The sequence below is a fragment of the Notothenia coriiceps genome, unplaced genomic scaffold (genome assembly GCF_000735185.1).
Source record: "Notothenia coriiceps isolate Sejong01 unplaced genomic scaffold, NC01 NC01_scaffold00037244, whole genome shotgun sequence".
NCBI classification, from domain to species: Eukaryota; Metazoa; Chordata; class Actinopteri; order Perciformes; family Nototheniidae; genus Notothenia; species Notothenia coriiceps.
This window is the reverse complement of record NW_011369945.1, coordinates 15129981-15149857: the sequence shown is the minus strand read 5'-3', so window position 1 is coordinate 15149857 and position 19877 is coordinate 15129981. Positions and strand designations below refer to the sequence as shown.

The following is a 19877-nucleotide window of genomic DNA, read 5'->3' as shown; positions in this document are numbered from 1 at the left end:
TGAATCACTTGAACAACTTCTAATGTGCTCAAAACTACCAAACATTCAATAATATTCAGGATGTTAACCCTTTAAAGGCCTGTTTCATTATTTGAATTATTTAATTTCTCTTTTTAAAAAAAACACAAAAAATGAATTGTTTTCAATATAATAATTAGTAGAGGGATGGAACTTTGGTGGTTATTAGAGTCTTGGATGTGTCAAAGATTAGCAACAAAATTGATTTGACTGCATTATTATTTTTTACGTAGTGTCAGATACTACCTCTGGACACCTTCGTGGCAAAAATGTACACGACCCAAACAACTGCTATTAAATCATCATACATCAATATCTTTTTCTACTTTTTTTGTTGGAAGACCAAGATGGCGCCAGTGTGTGTGGCCTGCCGTCTGTATCTGCGAGCGTTGTGTGTTTGTGCTGTTTTTGTCACTTTTTGCCCTAAATGTCAACTCTCTATTAGTATACGATTGCCAAACACTTCTGGATCTTCGTTTTTCGGAATTAAATCCTGTGAATTTGGATCCTGGGACATTAAAGCCCCCCCCCCCGTTCTATGGGAGTCCACCTTACCCTGTGCCGCACCCCGGCTCCACTCCGCCGTAAACGCAGCCGCACGCCGGCGGAAGAACGCAGTGGTCGGACTGGTGAGGATGAAAGGAATTTTCAGCTTGTCCTATCTTAAGGACTGAATACCTCGCCTTGCCTCGCCTGTTCTTCATCATCGCTATCTTGGACCCTGTTCAATGGCCTGCGTTGGTAACCTGTCATCGGCGCGCGGACGAAGCTTTCCAGCCGGCCGCGGGCCCCTGCTCCTCGTCCCGGGTCCCGGAGGCGCGGGTGAATCTGGAAAACCTGGTGCTGTCTCATTTGTCGGGCTCCCTGGACCTCAGACGGGCGCGGACCCACCTGGCTCCTGGCGCAGGTTTGGCCTCATAACGCCAGGATCCATTGACAAACAAGGCTTTTGTCATTAAGGAGTTCTTCACTTTCAAAAGGACTGGATTTCCTCTTCGTCATTGAGACATGGCTCCGGTACCTGGGAGTCCAGCGCTTTACGAACTTTTACCCTCCAGATTGCTGCTATTTAAACTCTCCACGGGACTTCGGGGCCGAGGCGGAGGAAGTAGCTCAGTTTTCAGGGAGTGATTTTAAAAATGTCAGGCAAACTATCGCTTGTCATTCTCCTCTCCTTGCAGGCTTTGAACTGAGCGTGTTCGAGCTTGGCGCTCTCACACGTGCAAGTGCAGTGGTCTATAGACCTCCTAAATACAATAAGGACTCCTAAAATGATTTCTCTGAGCTTTCTGCTGAAATTATGCCGCAATATTGACGTGTCCTTATTGTTGGGGTTTTAATATTCATGTTGTGTTGTCCTGAGAACCTTCACAGGATTTTTTCAACCCGTTGATTCTTTTGTCTTGGCTCAGTATGTGTCGGCCCCCACGCAGAACACGGACACACCACTTGATATTGTCTACATATGGTTTGCCTGTTCTTAACCTTGGAGATATGTGACCGCTGTTTTCTCAGATCATAAGGCTGGTTTTATTTTGATTGTTACACTTGCCTGGTACTACTGTCCAAACCGCGAGCTGCTGCCCGGCTATATCTCGTATCTTAAGCAACTTCCACTGCTGGTCAGTTTTCGGCTGTGTTTAATCAAAAAAACTTGTGTTATCCATGAGGCCTATGTTCTAAAAACACTACGGAGGAAAAAAGGCCTTTTTAGCTTTATGGTTTTTTTTTTTCACTCCAACATGTAAAAAGCTGTTTGCTATTGGACACTGTGGGCTTTTTCCATTTTTTTAAAAAACCAAAGGCAAAAAACCCAAAAAACTAAATTTCCCCCGAGCCCCTTTGGCCTTTAAAATGTTCAAACGACTCCGGGCCTTCCGAAAACGTGAAAAATGACGTAAGATCTGAAAAAAAAAGAAGAAATTGGCCCAAAATAAGGAACAGAAAACTACCAAGTCTTTCTTTTTTTCAAAAAAATGCTTGGAAGGCAAAGGTTTGGCGTCTCTAATCAGAAAAAAAACTGTAAAAGAGGGCCAAAAAGAAAAGATTTTTCTTCCTGGACACATTCCTTAAACTGTCACAACCTTGTTTTTCAGACTGTTCGCTCTTAATGCCCCACAGAAACCTGTGTGCTCCTGGTCTGTAACTATTCTTCAAAGTTATTCAATAAAGACCAATTCACTAGGTCTCTAATCTTGTCCTCAAACGACCTGTCTCTACCTTGCTTGTTTTGTGACCGTTGGGCTAGACTCTGTCCTCTGTGGCAGGAGCTGTCTCCAAAAAACTGGTTCTCCAATCCCCTGTCGCTCCTCGAAATTTTTTTTATGATCTTTCCCCAATTGTTTTGTTCTTGACGTTTTAATAGTCAGTCTGCTCACAGACTTTACGGAAAACTTCAACATTCCATTGTGCTTTTTCCAATTCAATAAGAAACCGACAAATCTGGATCCCTCGTTCTTTGCTATCCTTTTTGCCCATTTGCCAAATTCGTTTTATGTTCAAATCTTAGGAGCGTTTGTTGAGAACTATTTGACTTCTTTTGTTCATTCATTGTGCCAAAGTAGTCATGGTCTTCCATCTGTTAAAAACTTCACAGACAAACCTCTTTGGTTTTTTTTATATTCATTTAGAATCGACTCCGTGTGCCTCCTCCTCTTTCTCATTGTTCTACGGCCGCTTTTGAACAGTAGGCATGGTCCTTATAGCTCGCCTAGGAGCAGTGGGTGGGCTTAGGACAAAGCCCTCGTGGTTGCGTTTCTGACTGGTTTGGGACTTCTGCTTCGCCTTGGACTCTGGTCCTCGTTTGTCTTCCTTTATGATGTGCCAAAGACACAGTGATAGAGTCTGTTGCTCCCACTGGGTTTGCTCCCTCTTGGGTCCTTTTTAGGAAGCACGGTATCGCTACCAATTTATGGACTAAAGAACGATGACTCGTTTTTGGGTTTAACGCCAGATCAAACTGTATTGAAGACATTCACTCCTAAGTCATTGGCATTCTTTTTAAAATTAATGAGGACAAACCCGAAGTGATGGTTTTTGGTGCCTCGGACACTCCTATAGACTAAGGACCCTGGTCACTCCACCAGGGGGGGGGGGGCCGCATTAACCATCACACTCTTGGGATAGAAGATGGACCCTGACTCAAGCTTGAAGCTGGATCAAGGCAGTTGTTAAAACAGGCTCTTCCGCTTCAGGTCAGCTAGCACAAAATAAGCCTTTTTTAAATAGTGACCTCTTTGAAACGGAATCCATCCCTTCGTCACCTCCCGCTTGGATTATTGTAATGCCATATATTAGGGGATAAGTGTATCCTCCCTTGCTTCGCTGCATATGGTGCAAATGCAGCAGCACGGCTACTAACTGGCACGCAAATACGAGCACATTTTCCCACTGTTTNCAGGTGGTAGAACAACAATTTTTAGGCGTGTGCACAACCAGCACACACCTCTCCTCCCTCTCCGTGTGTGTGTGTGTGTGTGTGTGTGTGTGTGTGTGTGTGTGTGTGTGTGTGTGTGTGTGTGTGTGGGTCATTTCCAGCAGCAGACCAGCAGGTCCTGCAGCATGTGACCTGGTGCTCTCTCAGGTGGTAGAACAACAATTTTTAGGCGTGTGCACAACCAGCACACACCTCTCCTCCCTCTCCGTGTGTGTGTCTGTGTGTGTGTGTGTATGTGTGTGTGTGTGTGTGTGTGTGTGTGTGTGTGTGTGTGTGTGTGTGTGTGTGTGTGTGTGTGTGTGTGAGAATCTGTAAGAATGCACGGATCATTTCATGGGTAAAAAAAGGCCATCTTTTGAGGGATGTGTTTGATGTGTCTTTGAAGAGCTGCTTGATTACTCAAAAACAAAAAACAACCGTTAGTGTGTTTATGCACCTGGCTGCCAAAGATAAACATGCAGGCTTATTTCATTAGTGAGCAGAGAAGGAGAAAGACCTGGAGCAAAGAGAAGGAACTAAAATGAAGAAGCATTTCGGTGCAGAGGAGACTTCAGAAATAATCTTGTAGCCTTCTTCTGCCAGCGAGCTGCAGGACTCATCTGAAGAAGACACAAGGTTCGAGGGGGGGTCTGACACAGAATGCTCTCTGGAGTCCAGCATTTCTTTCTTCATCTGAAAGTGGAGAGGACACTGAGGGTCTCGTTTCGGCGGCAGTCGATGACGTAGTATCCTTGAAATATTGGCTGGAAGCCAGTTTCCTCGCGATTGAGAAACGGCCACAGACAGCAACAGGCAAGACAGGGGGTGAAGACTTTTCAAAATAAAACATGAAACCAAAGACAGAAAAAGACAAGACAAAACACAACACAGACAGATCGTGACAAATAAGGAGATAATTCAAATAATGAAACAGGCATTTAAAGGGTTAAAATCCAGAAGATGATTGAATGTTTGGTAGTTTTTAGTACGTTAGAAGTTGTTTAAGTGATTCATGATATTGATGTATGATGATTTAATAGCAGTTGTTTGGGGCGTGTACATTTTTGCCACGAAGGGGTCGAAAGGTTGAAAATTCGAGGAGGGCACAAGTGTTAAGGCCTATGGAGCCGTGGACCTTCGTGCACATTTCCCATACTACGTTCCTTATTGGATTCTAGAGCTTTTTCTATTTTAAATAAATATTTTAAATGAAAATTCAGTTTTTTGTTATTGAAAGTCATGATTATTTCAATAGCTTTCCTATTATGGGACTCAATAATCGATCCTATTTTGCATTGTGTACTACATTGGATAAGTAGGATTGACAGTACATGCATATGTTCATTACATTTGATAGGAATCCGATTATACACCAGAGCCTGTTTTAGATATTGTATCAACGCAAGGAACAAAACTTGAAGTTGTTGCCTGTTACAAATACCTTGGTATCTTGCTTGATGACTGTCTCTCTTTTAAACTTCATGTCAATAACCTGCTTAAAAAACTGAGGGTTAGGCTAGGTTTCTTTTTCAGGAATAAGTCCTGTTTCTCGCTTGAGGCCAGGAAAAGGCTAGTCACTGTGACTTTTTTACCTGTGCTGGACTATGGTGATCTGATGTATATGAATGCACCTGCCAACTACCTGAGCAAACTAGATGCTGCGTATCATAGTGCTCTGAGATTTGTCACAAATTGTAAAGCANTTAGGTTGTAAACACTTTATAAATCATTAAGAACCATTTATAAACCAGTTCTAACATAGTTTTCATACATCAACACAGGCTCACTATTTGGCAAGATGACTAAGCCTTATATTGGTTACCTAGCTTACTTCATCTTCTTCATCAGCCAACATCCTTGGTATCTGTTGTTCACAGAGTTGATTCCCCCCCTTCCATCTTGATGTTTCTTGGCATCTCTTTATGACCATTTATTTACGAGTTACTAAAATGTATAGTTGACCAAAAGGGAGCCTTATTGTAAAGTGTAAAACACATTCCCATTTATTAAATGAGTTACAACCATTTCTAATAAGGCTTAGCAGTACAGATACATGTGGGTTCACTATTTGGCAAGCAACCGGTAACAGTTGCCCTGTTTATCTCATGTCTTATAAAAGCTTATGAAGGATTTATAAAGTGTTCACAAGCTAATTAACAAATGAATTACAAACTATTCGTAAACCCTTTATAAGGGTAGTCTTATTGTAAAGTGGTACCAAATAGGGTTATATAAGACAATGAAACTATCAAATATTGACCCTCACTTTGATACAGAGTCAAAGCGACCTCATCAGACTGAAGCTACACCCACACAATGTGCTTGGAAATAAGGAAAACAAATTACACATTTTTTTGTAATGATGAATAAGCCAGTTATTGTAATTTGATTAATAATTGGATCTAGAATAGGGGTTTTCAAAGTGTGGGTAGGTGAGCCTCCCTTCAGAGAACATAAGAACAGCCGCGCCCCCCCTCCCAATTATTATTGCTGTTATTATTTATTATTATTATTTTGTTGTTGTTGCTATAATGCAGGGGTATTCAATTGCATTTCAAAGAGGTCCAGTAAGAGAAAATGTAATTAAATGCTCTGTTTTCGCTGTCTACCTTCCGCCATTTGAAATTACTCCGACTGTTTCTCTCCTCTTGTCTCGTCTCTGTGTGTGTGTGTTTGAATCTATCGTGCTGACTGCACCGATTTGATTGGCTGAGTAGCGTCACCTCCTTAAAACATTAAACAATAACTTTTTTAAACCTTTTTATTTTTATGTTTTAAACATATTGTATAAAACTCCCCCACTACTTGGACTATTATCGTCTTTCTCTCGTTCTTTTGTGTCTCACGCTGCGCCTCCCCTGAAGCTCTCTGGCACCCCCCAGGGGAGGCGCGCCTCACACTTTGAAAACCGCTGATCTAGAACATTTCAATCCCTATTTCCCAAAGCACAAGATGAGGTCTGTATCTGTGAGTTTATTATCATGTAAGAAAAAGAACATTAACAAATTCTTAGAGTCTAGATCTATGCCAAAAATAATGCCTAACTCCCGAGGCTAAAGATCAAACAACATGTCCTCACGAGGCCATGACAACCCCCGTCTCTCATGTTGTGGACTCCCTCTTATGAACACTCAATCATTGTCCTTACCTTCCTTCTCCATTATTGATCAGGCTTGAAACACAGAACAGTAATCTGGGGGAACATGCTGCATGGCTGCAGCCTGGAGAGATGACATGGCTGCAAATGCTTTCATGTGTGGAGAGGATCAATATGTGGACAGTGGTGTCCCACAAAAAGGAGATTGAGTACGTCCTGATAATGGATGATTGAGCCAATTAGAGAAGGAGGGTAATAATGGGATGAGCTTCCTGCACGCATTATTGTGTACGCATGGTTTCATGATGAGGGAAACCTATAATGGCTCTTTTAAGGAAATTAACCTTGTGATGTCTACTGAGTAAAGGCCTAAAGACAGTGATGTGTGTCAATCATTTTTAAGATCCGTTTTAAACCTTCAATCCAGATTATCTGAAATTAGGTAAGGGATTTAGCCCTGATCTGTCCACTACCTATAACATTTCCTAATACTCATGAACAGGGAATATAGAAAATGTATTCATTTCAAACCTTTATTTAGACAGATTGGTCCCTTGAGATCATCGATCTCATTTACAAGGGAGATCTGCATCATTTAGTTCCACATGAAACATAAAAACAACAAACAAACAAACAACAGAGGATATCATATTTACATATTCAACATTTACAAATACCCAGAGTGTCAGAAAGCATTTCATTTAGACGTGCCTTAAATACATTCAGAGAAATAAAAATGCTCAATTTCAATTTTGCCTGTAGACTGTTCCAAGCAAGTGGAGCTGCGCACATAAAAGCTGACTTCCCTAAGACAGTCCTTACTCTTGGCACATCTAACAAGACTATATCCTGCGATCGCAGACAATAGCTGCTTGCAACTTTCTGCTTTATCAATGAACAGATATAATAATAATAATAATAATGACTTTAATTTATAAAGCACTTCATATTTGCATTCAAATCCCGAAGTGCTAACATCGTAAAAATAATAAAAAGCAATAAATAAAAATAAATAAGTAAAAAGAATAAAATAAGATAAAAGGGTGATAATAAGTAAGTAAAATGTCTAGGGANCATTCCCATGTATTAATGAGTTACTACCATTTATAATAAGGCTTAGCAGTACAGATAAATGGGCTCACTATTTGGCAAGCAACCGGTCACAGTTGCCCTCAGGGCAACTGTGACCGGTTGCTTGCCAAATAGTGAGCCCATTTATCTGTACTGCTAAGCCTTATTATAAATGGTAGTAACTCATTAATACATGGGAATGTGTTTTACACTATACAACAAGGCTCCCTTTTGTCAACTATACATTTTAGTAACTCGTAAATAAATGGTCATAAAGAGATGCCAAGAAACATCAAGATGGAAGGGGGGGAATCAACTCTGTGAACAACAGATACCAAGGATGTTGGCTGATGAAGAAGACAAAGTAAGCTACGTAGCCAATATAAGGCTTAGTCATCTTGCCAAATAGTGAGCCTTTGTTGATGTATGAAAACTATTTGAGAACTGGTTTATAAATGCTTCTTAATGATTAATAAAGTGTTTACAACCTAATTAATAACCTAATTATAAGCCCTTTATGAATCCTTTATAAGGGTAGTCTTATTGTAAAGTGGTACCCAATATTTAACTAAATGTATTTTGGTTGTGGGTGAATAATAAAATACATTTGGACATTTTAATTTAGGGATTTCAAATACTGTGATAGGCTATTTATAAACACCTTTTAAATATATTATGGGACAAACGAGTACACAATTAATCAGAAAGTGTATCCCCATATTGGCCAAAAATGAAAGTAGGTACAATTATTCTGTATATCTCCTAGAATTCTAGAATTAATCCCACGTTTTTTATATCTTTTGTCAAACCAAGTGGCTAGAATATAACTGAAATGCCTTCTCTACTCAGTTCTTTGAGATCATAAATGTGTATGTTTAGAAAAATGTCTCAGCTGTATAGAGATGTTATTTAATAATTAATGTAGACCTTTTGGACTTTCAATGTGTGTGACTGTATGCAGAATCGGTAATACCAGAGTCAGACCTGCAGGGGGCAGCCATGTTCCTAATAGTCAGCCTGCTGCACAACAGGTGAAACACAAGATGAAGCCAAGATGAAATCTGTCATCGTTAAGAATCTAGGCTATATTTATAAACACATACTGTGATTGCATACCGTTATATATATCGATCTATATAAGTATGCAATTTAGATTGTGATTGTACTCAAATACAAAAACAATGCCACTGTTTGCATTAAGCCATGCATCCTGATGATCATTTAGTAGCCTGAACAAAAGTATTGCTTTGTATTTGGAGTATATAACGTCCAAGACTTCATTTAATTGCAGCAAGCTTAGCCTAATTGTCGCCATAAGCGATCCACTCAAGCATCATGCTTTCAAAACAATATTTATTTGCGTCATGCCGACGCTGGTGGTGACGATCTGCTCCACTACACTCCTCCTATCTCACCTTTCCTCCCCACTCTTCTCCAACTCTCCCATCAGGACCACGGGATGCGACGCACGAACACACACCCGGCTGGAGAACAACTTTACCCAGCAGTTATAGCCTACCTGGTGGTTGTGGATAACTAACGCGGTGGTAACTCCAAACTGAGGGGGGTGGGGTGGGTTAAATTAGTTTTTTATTTCTTTTTTGCATCAAATACAACTCAGCAGCCCTGTCCTGTGCTGTGTTGTGTTTCCCATATGTCGCGAAAGCAGTCCGACCATGACTACAATCTGCGTAGTATGAGCAACCGGATGGGCGAGCGGTGGAAGAAAGTGAGCGACGGAGGGGAGCGGAGTCTCATCAAGGCTCCGTCCAGCGCCAGCCTCAGCAGCCAGGGCGCCTCCTCCGCCGCGGCTCCCCCCGCCGGTCCCCCCGCCGGAGCTCCCGCCTTGCCTCCTTCTTCCACCGGGGACCTGGAGAGGGCTGCCCGCAAGCAGTTCACCCAGGATGTCACGCCGGGTTTCGTCTACCTCCTGGCCGCGTTCTCCGCCCTGGGGGGCTTCATGTTCGGCTACGACACCGGGGTGATCTCCGGAGCCATGTTGCTGCTGAAGCGGGAGATGGAGCTGAGCGCCCTGTGGCAGGAGCTGCTGATATCGAGTACTGTGGCCGCGGCCGCCCTATCTGCGCTGCTGGGGGGCTTCCTGAACGGGCTCTTCGGGCGCAGGGTGTGCATCCTGCTGGCCAGCTTCTTCTTCGCCGTCGGGGGGATTGTGCTGAGCACCGCCCCAGGCAAGGAGGTCCTGCTGGCGGGGAGGCTGATCGTCGGAGTGGGGCTTGGTAAGACACGTGTTCGACTCGTTAATGCTTGTTTGAACATTTTCTCCCAATTTGGAAACAACTTTAAAGCAGTTCAACTCCCTGGGGTCATTTTAATTCATACAGATACATAAGCAATGTCACTGAAGTTGCTCCTAATTAGAAAGCAATGGCGAAGTCCCGCCCATCTACTTCCGACCCATGGGACCTTATTTCGGAAAAATTAGGCCTATTTGAAGTCATGGGGAAAGAAAACTTATCTTTCGATCCCGTTTGAATTGTGCCACGAATTGCACATATGATGTTTGTCAATCTTAAAAAATAAATTCCATGTCAAAAAAGTCACAGTTTGTCCTAAAACTGTTGAAATACAAAATGAAAAAAACAAATGCCAGAATCCCGGTCCCGCATGCTGCCTCTTACGGAACTAACTCCCCTTGTGTGTATGTACAGCTCTCAACATGCCCAGACTTGTAGTGATTTTCACCTTGTTTAATACTTTTCACCTCATTCTGAAAGAAAGAAGTGAAATGTGCCAACGTGACGGCCGTCTTGGTGTGTGGAGCGAGACAGGAGATGTACATTGAGCGGTTTCACGCAGAAAAAGTGTTACTTCACAGTTTTAGGAAAAAAAAATGTTACTTGCAAAATTATCTTTTAAATTGACAAACATCATATGTGTGATTTGTGGCACAATTCAAACGGAATCGAAAGATAATCTTTCCCTGTCCATTGACTTCAATACATACTTTTTCCAAAATAAAGTCCCATGGAGCTCCCCCGGAAAGGGAGGGACTTCGCCTCTCTATATAAAACACTGATCCTCAAGTGATACTTTATGGATTTCTGCATTCACATTCCCCCTGCACTTGTTTTCCATCAGAAAGTTCAAAAGTCAGAATCATCTTAAGTGCACCTTAAGGTCACATGTGGTAAAGAATACAATTCCCCCCCCCACATGTAATGGGTTTGGTTTGTCTTCCTTCCTCAGGCCTGATATTTGCAATTACTCACAGCTTGTAATTACCCTGCGTGGCCCTCTGCTGGCTCCGGCTGCATGCCACTCGCTGTGAGACTTGCTTTCCTTATTATCATCATCATCGTTAAGAGTATTATTAGATTTAGTGGGGGACCATTAAGTGATTAGAGAAAACAAACTAAATGAGGAATAAGAAGCAGATATCATCCCAGCACGAAAAGGAAACCAAGATTGACCGTAAAGCACATAGACGACTTTGAGGTTGCTGAAACTGATGTCAGAGTTACATGATCTGATTGGCCCCATGCCTTCTTCCTGCCTCATGAACACACTTTTGCACATTCCCTTTCTACTCTGCATGAATGTTTTCACTCTCTTGAATCATCTCTTCCGCTCTGCATGCTTTTACATGCAACGCGCCTTCTGATCAGAATTCAATGTACCCCAAATTATTTACAGTGGCTGCTGTTAGTCATGAGTCACATCCTCTGTGCAAAGGGCTGTTAAAACTGGTTTTGCAGGATGAGTGCCACATTGATGGCACTCGTCTGCCGCCTCCTCTGAGAGTAGTAAGCGCTCTCCTCAGTGATACGTGGAGGAATGGCAGTCCATTTTCCTTTCACAGTCAGCAACTAGGAAACAGGAGGCTTAATTCTTTAATAAACATCCCTGACCAACGCTAACAACTCTGGGTTTAGTTCCTCTACAAACTAAATCCCTTTAATATTGATCAAGATTTGCCTTCAGATCCCTGTTGGTACAATTCTTCTTGTTATAAATGGCTATTTTTTGTATTCTTGTTGAGTGGTTTATACATTTATCTGGAAAGTGAAGATGATGAATGACTCTTTTTCAATCCAGTGAAAGGTGTGAAGGCATCACAGCTGGATACATGGCTTGGAAAAGCAAGAGATAGTGATTCAAAGTGAAATACTAGGAACATTTCAGATAATAAATGTTCAATGCATATTGGATGCACTGTAGTTTTTCATTTAGCTATAAAATACTTTTAAAGTAGGAAGGCAGGGATAATACAGTGAAGTTTGTTTGGACTTTTAGGCACTTCAGTGGATTGACAGGAAGTGCTGATATGAAAAACTCAACTCGGGTGCAATGAAAAGGAAACTAAATTAAAGCTTCATGTTTAGGATGATGGATTATACAGGTAACTTTTAAACTACAAGTTAGTGAAAAATGCGTCAATCACTGGCCAGAATGATGCAAATCAGAGAGTGATGAGGCTTGTGAAAATATCTTTAGATGTGTGGAAATCAGCCTTTCTTTTTACTAAGACAGCTTTAAAGCATTTGCACTGTAATTTAATTTCTTTGTGAAAACTCTTAAATAATGTCCCCCAGGGCTCTGAAGGTCTGATATATAACCTTGTGGCTGTCATCAGTGTTATCTCAGTGTGGGTTTCTAGAGAATGAATATTACAGAGTTCAGTGTTTCTCCTAGGATGGAGTCATAGCAGCGGTGCTAAGGCACGTGGGCCCAGTATAATCAGAGCGCGGAGCGCGGGGAATTTTTTAGTGTGTGATGTGCGCCCCGCCAATTTGTTTCTATGTGTCTGCCAGCACAAGAAAGGCTCTTGAGGCCTAGTACCAGGGCCGGTTCTAGCCAATTTGCTGCCATAGGCGAGATTTTATATATAAAGAATAAATGAAAAATCTCTACAAAAGACAAATACACTACAAAAACAGAAACTTATTGACATAGGTAATATATGTCAAAATGGATTCAAATGTATTCAGTATTGTATGAATATGCCCCCCGGGAAGATTTCTTTGAACATTTTAAAGTAAAATGCTTCAATCTGGTGCACTTTGAGCACACAAACTAGAGACCTGATCTAGGGGGTACAACTCTAAAACACCCATATGAAAAAGATCGGTTTACATTTTAATAATCAAATAAGCATATGAACAAAACCAATAACCTACCATAGCCAATAACAAATAAATGTAACTTATTTTATGCCTATGCCAAAAATCGGCCCTGCCTAGTACATACAGTGGCAATATCTCAAGATTTAGCAAAAATACACCTTTATTGAACATACAGAAACACAAATACTACAAATCCACATAACAAACAATCAAAAATGAAAAAGGGTCGCCACTTATTATTATTTATTTTTTTTAAAAGGAAAAAAAACATTTTTTTATTTTTTTTTGGGTACCTGGCTGGCGCCCCCTAGCAGCGGCGCGGATATTTGTATATAGGGGAAACACTGGAGAGCCTTTGTGAAAACTGGGTCTAAGAGTTTTGAAAGACATTGCCTTTTGGGCACTATACAGATGCATTATGGGAGTTGTTAAGTCCACCTGTTGCATGTATGCATGAATTTCAATATAAGACCTTGATACCAGCATTGTTTCCAAATGTTGCCGTGTCACCACTAGCATTGCAGTGAAAAATCTCCTTGTAGTGTAACAAATATTGACTTCATAGATCATCATTGTGAAAGAGAAAACTGTAAAACTGCTGCCATGTCACCTTGAGCTGCAAACAGGTCAATTAGGACTGCTTCTATGATGCTTTTTGATTCATGAAGGTGTACATATATTTGTCAAACTTTCCTCTAGTCAAGAAAATAAATACAAAATCAGTGACGTCATCACAATAGGAAGTAGGAGAAACGCCACTTGTCATATTGAGTCGGCATCCTAACAAAGAAGTCAACTGGGAAGCTAGAAACCTTATTTGGCCGGGCGGGCAATGCTCATTGGATTGAATCGAATCCATCCTTGTTGTCCCGTATCCATGGTTGCATTCCTTAACAAAACAAGACACATAGACAGAGAACATTACTTGATTAGTCGATCCATAAAGGTAAACACTTCATAATATTTATAATAATATTATTATATATATATAATCATTTAGGTTTTTATTAAGGAATGTAATCTAACGCAAACCATTAACAGTGTAATTTATTTTTAGGGATGTGAGTAATATTGCTGCTTTTCTCAGTTTCATTCCATTGTAAGTTATATATATATATTTTTTTTGTAATGTTGGATGGAGAAGATTAGGGAAATGAAGATGTCAACTGTGCTCTGGATGATCTTCAGAGCATTTTCATAACTTTCTAACTACAAAAGATAAATTCAAAAGATGAATTGAATATAAAAACTAACTAAATTCATGTAAGTTACAAATGCCTCAAATCTTTCTTATTTAATTCCTAAGAAATGCTCATGTTCTCTGGATGGTTGGATCTTGTTATGCCCTCTTTAGAATATTTGCAAACCTGTTGCTGGTGGGAATGAATAGTGATGTTTTATTAACACTGGCTTTCTGAAAACCTAGTTAATGGACAGCCATCAACCAATAGATTTTTGTATGGAAATGGTGGCTCATCAACAGCCAGTTTTAATTTGAAAAACCAGCCCATTATGGCAGATAAAAGTGTTATCAACACAACAATTGTGGCAGTAATTCAATTTTAATGTTTGTGTTTGTTTAGAGCCACCAATATTGAAAGTTATGGGGGAAGGTAATGCAGATAATGAAGCAGCTACACACTTCATTTACATACACAGAATGTGATTGCTAATATGTGGAAGAAACTAATCACCCGGGTCATATCAGCTTTTATATTCTAAGTATTCCCTCCCCTCCCGTTTCCCATACAATCATCTTCATTACACCAGCATGCACTAGCCGACCAGGATAGTTAATGACACACATTCTGGCACCACTATTAGCCTCTGGGGACGGTAATAAGGCAACATTTTTCACCACAGCCAATTATTCTGGGCGAGCCCATCACCTGTACACTCACACGCGACCTGGTTAGCATTTCTGAACTGGACTCGCCAAAAAGGTCATTGTAGCCGTTTGTCAAAACAGGAAAGGCCGCCAAGCCCTGATCCTCTGTATTTCTCCCCAGCCTCTGCTCCAGCCCGTTATTGTGATCTGACCTTTGCCGGAGCAGAGGAACTGTTGTGGGATACGAGCCAATGCTAGTCTGAGCGCATGCTATTGAAACGGAACGTTGGAAAATGCCAAGTTTTTTTATGATTCCTTGTCAATCCTATCAAATTAAGAGGTTTTGTTGCATGAACAAGATAATTGCTGAAAAATGTTTCTATTTGAGGAGAACTATCCTCTTGGTAACTATATTAGGTGTATAAGGGGAGATGTTTTATCATTTAGAGGACATTTTAAGCTTGTTTCAGGTGCGGATTTGTACTTTGTGTCTCTACTGTGACATGTTTCCATGCTTTAATGTTCAAAAAGGTCTTTATTTGTCTCATACTGCCTGTGCTGCAGCACGTCTTTTCACCCTCTGTCTGAAACCTGAGCCCAGTCTGCTCTGATTGGTTAGCTAGCCGGCTCAATTGTGATAGGTCAACTGCTTAGGATGGCATGCCCCTTAGCACGTACAATGAATTGGAGCTCTAGCCAATATTGGCTTTCTGGTGTTGCTTTAATTAAAAAATGTTTTTTACATTCTGAAAGTCTTGGCAGTTTTTTTTAGTATCTTTAAATGCTGGTTGAGTGTGGATGAAAGACTAAAAAGCATATTAGCTGTTTAAAAAAGTAGTCCTTAAACACTTTATTCTTTCAGTGCTCTCTGCGTGGCCATGGTTAGATTTAAAAGGTTGAAAAGAACCATGAAATGTTTTTCTTAATAGGAAGCTGCTGTGATGCCTACAGCCTTAGTTAGTCATAATCCATTCCCTCACACAAATGCACAAACACGAGCACACACCCTCACAGTTTGTGTACAATCATGTTTTCTGAATAATTATCTAGCAGTTGCTAATGCTGATTTGGCCTGTCCTTGGAGAGACAGGAGATAAAAGGTCTGCACAGAAATAGCACAATCAATTACATTGTGATATCATTTCATTCTACCTGGAGGTTTGATAATGAATTGGTTGGTTTATATAATTAAGTCACAATTCTCATTCTAGCTAGGTGGAAACTAAGTGTAGACTTATGCAGGAGTTTGTTTATGCTCTTATTATTTTTGTAAATCCCTTCACAAAAATGTCAAATGTTCATGAAATGGGTTGCTTTTGACTTGACATTTTGATTTTTTGTTCCTAAGTGGCTAATTTTATATGACTAATCTCCTAGGTGAAGTTACATCATAAAAGCCTTAGAACTTGATAATTTGGCTTTGCATAAACAAACATGTATTGGCAAAATCCAATGTGCACACTTTACCGAAAAGGCACAACCTCTCCTGCTTTTAACAATGTAGTGGTGTGAATGTAGTCACCACTCACACCACTTACCCATTTGAAAGTCTACAGAAGCTCTATCTAGGGGGAGGGGTTCTCTTTTCCCCCGCATTTACAAGGATGATCCATTAGCCTTTAATTAGCTTCCTGCATCACAACCAGCTACTTAGTACCAGAAAAGGTCCTGGCTGTCTCTGCGCTGCATCACAGTGATGTAGGGGTCTAGTGAAGTATCTCCCTCGTATTCTGATCAAGTGAGCCAGTCTTGAGCTTTGTTCTTGGTGCCTCGAGGCTTCATTCACAAGACCAGAGAGACTCTTTGTTTAACTGTGCCGTGCCGCTGTAAGCCTGACCAGACGATGACTCTACGAGGGTGTGTGTTTGTGTGGAGAAGGTCGTGCTGGGAGCTGTCCCTGGTGCTGAAAGTAGAGCTCATTAACCGGAAAGGGAACACACTGCAAATGTGTTTGTTCGGGAAGAAGCCCAGGCTTTGGTTGAGATAATATTGTTTGTTCTGAGTTACTGCCGAGAACTTAAGAGGAATATGAATATTTGAGATGGCTTCACTTGTTATAGAATAATGTCACTTGACTCTAGTTATGTCCTCCTGATATATTATATAATTGTACTGATATGAGCAGCTCAAATACTCTACTTCCTATTTCTAAGCTCTCACTATGCAGGTCTTAATGCATCCAGGCATGCATATTTTATCCCTAATAAAGCTACAAACAACAAGTATGTGTGGAAATTGGCAAGAGGAAAAGCTAATTAACATTTTAGTTTTTAGCTGTTAGTAGCCACTGAAAAGAGGTTCATTTAGTTTTTATAATGAGTTTAAGCTCTATTCAGAAGAAACTTATGGGGCGAAGGTCAATTATAAAGGCTTCATAATAGGTTACAAGACTACATTTTGTGTGAAAAAGTTGAATAATTACAGTTGTGTACAGATGTTTTCACAACAATCAGTATGCAAAGGCCAGTCACATTGTGTACAGTATGTTGAAATACATTGGATTTTTTGTTTTCTTTTTATTACGGTATATATATTAGACCCTCCAGAAAAACGCGATTCTGCGATCGCAGAATTTACCGCATAATCAGCAAAATGGCGCAGATTTTTAAAAGGCCGCATATTTATCAAAAGGCCGCATAATCCCCGCATTTTTCCACACAAAGTTGAGAAAAAAAAAGTTAACTCGTCTTGACGTGACGTCATCAGCTCGCGCATCACAGCATGTAAACAACATTGTATAGAGTGTGGAGCTCACACGATAGAGAAAACACCAAGATGAAAATATCTAATCCATCTCATTTACCGACGAACATTTCTACTAAAGACCGGGCAAAAAGTGGGGGGAAACTATTCTGCACCCCGTGCAACTGTGTGTTGGAGCCATAGACTGTATATTGGTTGGAGCATAGAGAAAATTCACCGTAGGCATCAACCTCCAAAACCCTTTCGAGGGCTACAAGAAACGAAGTGAGTAGCCTACAAGATTGGAGCTGGTCAGATAACGAACGAGTAAATGAAAACAGAATGAGGCGGAGAAGTGTGTGGGTGTGTGTGTGTGAGATTAAAATAGCCCAATTGCTTTTACAATAAATAAACATTGAATGTGTTTAATTGAATAGTAAAGGGGTTTAACGTTAGTGGCAGGTTGTGTGTGAGAGAGAATAAATAAGACAGCCCAATATTTAAAAAAAAATCTATTATTTTTTCCCGCATATTTAGCATATTTCGCAACTTTCCGCATTTTTCACAACTTCCCGCAAGTTCACCGCATAAAATCACATAAAAACCCCGCATGTTTAATCGCATAATCAAGGAATTTAGCCCACATAATCAAGGATTTTTGCCCCCGTTTTTCTGGAGGGTCTAATATATTATATTTTTTCACCGGGTTTAGTTTCAACAACTACATTTCTGGTTTTGTGACATACCAAATTTGACCTAATAACAAAAAAATGTCCCCTATTGTTCGATTTAAAGCAGGATACCAGTTCAAAAGAAGGGAAAATAATGGAATCTTCCATTATGCAACATCAAAGAACAAAGAAGACATCAACTACAAATCAAATTATAGCATAAGCAGCTTAGAAACAATTACATTCTGCATTTTCAAAGCCAGTGCAAGATAAAAGAGTGTGAAGCTTGGCTTACGGTCGGAAACACTTAATTCCGTTGGGTCAATCAATAAACTAGAGTAAAAGTGTGGAGTATTTGACCTTTTTACTGGCCTGTAATGGTATTAGCTTTAATGGGCCCAAACATATTTTCCCTGTGACCACCTGCAGAAGGATGTGTAATGGAAAAGATCAATTTCTCAGTCAATACAACAACATCAGCTGTAGTATCTATCTCACTCACGGCATATGGGCTGTGTGGCAGACAAGCTGGTGACACATATGGCTGAGCAATATAAAACAAGGGAACATGGAGGCAAACTAAAGAGGTCTGACAGTATGAGGTGAATACAGATAGAGGCATTACAGCGGATGAGGACTTTAGGACTTGTTTGTATTAAGTGTCTCTGTGTGCATCTGCATAATGTCATCATACGTGTTGTGACTCCAGTTGCGAGGCCACTGCGTCGTGTCCATACAAATCTAGTACACTCGAGTGCATTTATTACTAAAATTAGTCGTTTTTTAAGTCCAACATCTAGAGTAAGGGAGATTGTGTATTTCCTGTGTTTGTCTTTTAGCAGGATCTCTCAGAAGCTTATGAATGGATTTCCATCAAAGTGGCTTGGTGCCAAAGAGCAGTTCATTTGATTTCAGTGGTGATCTGGATCTCGCATTTCCGCTCTCAGATCATTATCGTGTTTTTTTTTGGCATACCTAAGATAAAGACTAGACTTCAAATCCTTTGGGTCTGTTGCACGGTCAATGAAATCGATTTGGAGACGCAAGAGACGAGTGATATATGTTGTAAGAGCAGGGTAGAGAGGTGAAATGTGGTAAGCTTTCAACCATTACTTTTAACTTTCTTCAGAGGATACTGTGGGTTAAGAAGTGTCTTTCTTTTGGTTTATTTTTTTGATGTTGTGCACAAAAAACACAACTGTGAAAAAAAAATAATAAGAAGAAGAAATCCTCGTTGCTCCCAGTTATTGATTTCCTTTCCCAGAGATGCCACAGTGTGGTGCCCGCTCGGAAACTGGTTTCCCATCAAGTGGTTGCCATAGCAACAGGTAGCCACGTAGTCATGGTGGCCGTCGTAGGCAGGGTGGTGGCAGTAAGGGAGGGAAAGGGAGGGAGAGGTGAGGATGGGGGGTTGTCAGTGTCAGACTATTAATAGATCTTATTGGGAGCCAGCTGCAGAAAGCAGCGGTCTCAGGGCACCTTGTCAGATGCATCTTATGTACACACACCATTTGTTCTGTGTGTGTGTGTGTGTGTGTGTGTGTGTGTGTGTGTGTGTGTGTGTGTGTGTGTGTGCGTGCGTGCGTGCGTGCGTGCGTGCGTGTGTGTGTGTGTGAACAAAATTGATGTTTTCCAGATGAGAGTAATGCAGAGTCAATAACTGAGATGGAATGTAGTATTTGTTTCACAACACTTCGACATGGCGTCAATTGTTGTTGTTGTTGATGTCAGGGTCATATGTCAAAAGCAGGGCTGTCAACATTTGAGTTCAGCTTGGAGTGAGATTTTTTTGGTGAACCGAAAAAAGAAACGTTCATGTGTACACTGTGTAAAGGTTTCCCATTAATGTACCAGGCGCTACAGTGGAATACGCACATACACAGTATCCCCGCGACTCTTACAATGAAGGCTCGATAATCAGCTCACAGCATATAAAATGGCATATAGGTGTAAGCCGAGGTAAAGTGCTATTTTACAAGTGGGGGGTGGGGGCCCTCACCTCCTCTAGGGG

The 19877-nt window shown here is 40.8% G+C and overlaps 1 protein-coding gene across 1 annotated transcript in view; it reads left to right on the top strand.

The window, feature by feature from the left end:
* Positions 1 to 9039: 9039 nt before the first annotated feature.
* slc2a13a (solute carrier family 2 member 13a) overlaps positions 9040 to 19877 on the top strand; it is a 95219-nt gene continuing 84381 nt past the window's right edge. Inside the window, exon 1 of the mRNA XM_010793691.1 lies at positions 9040 to 9838. Within this exon, the coding sequence (XP_010791993.1) occupies positions 9256 to 9838 (583 nt within the window). The 5' untranslated portion in view covers positions 9040 to 9255. The remainder of the gene's footprint in view (positions 9839 to 19877) is intronic.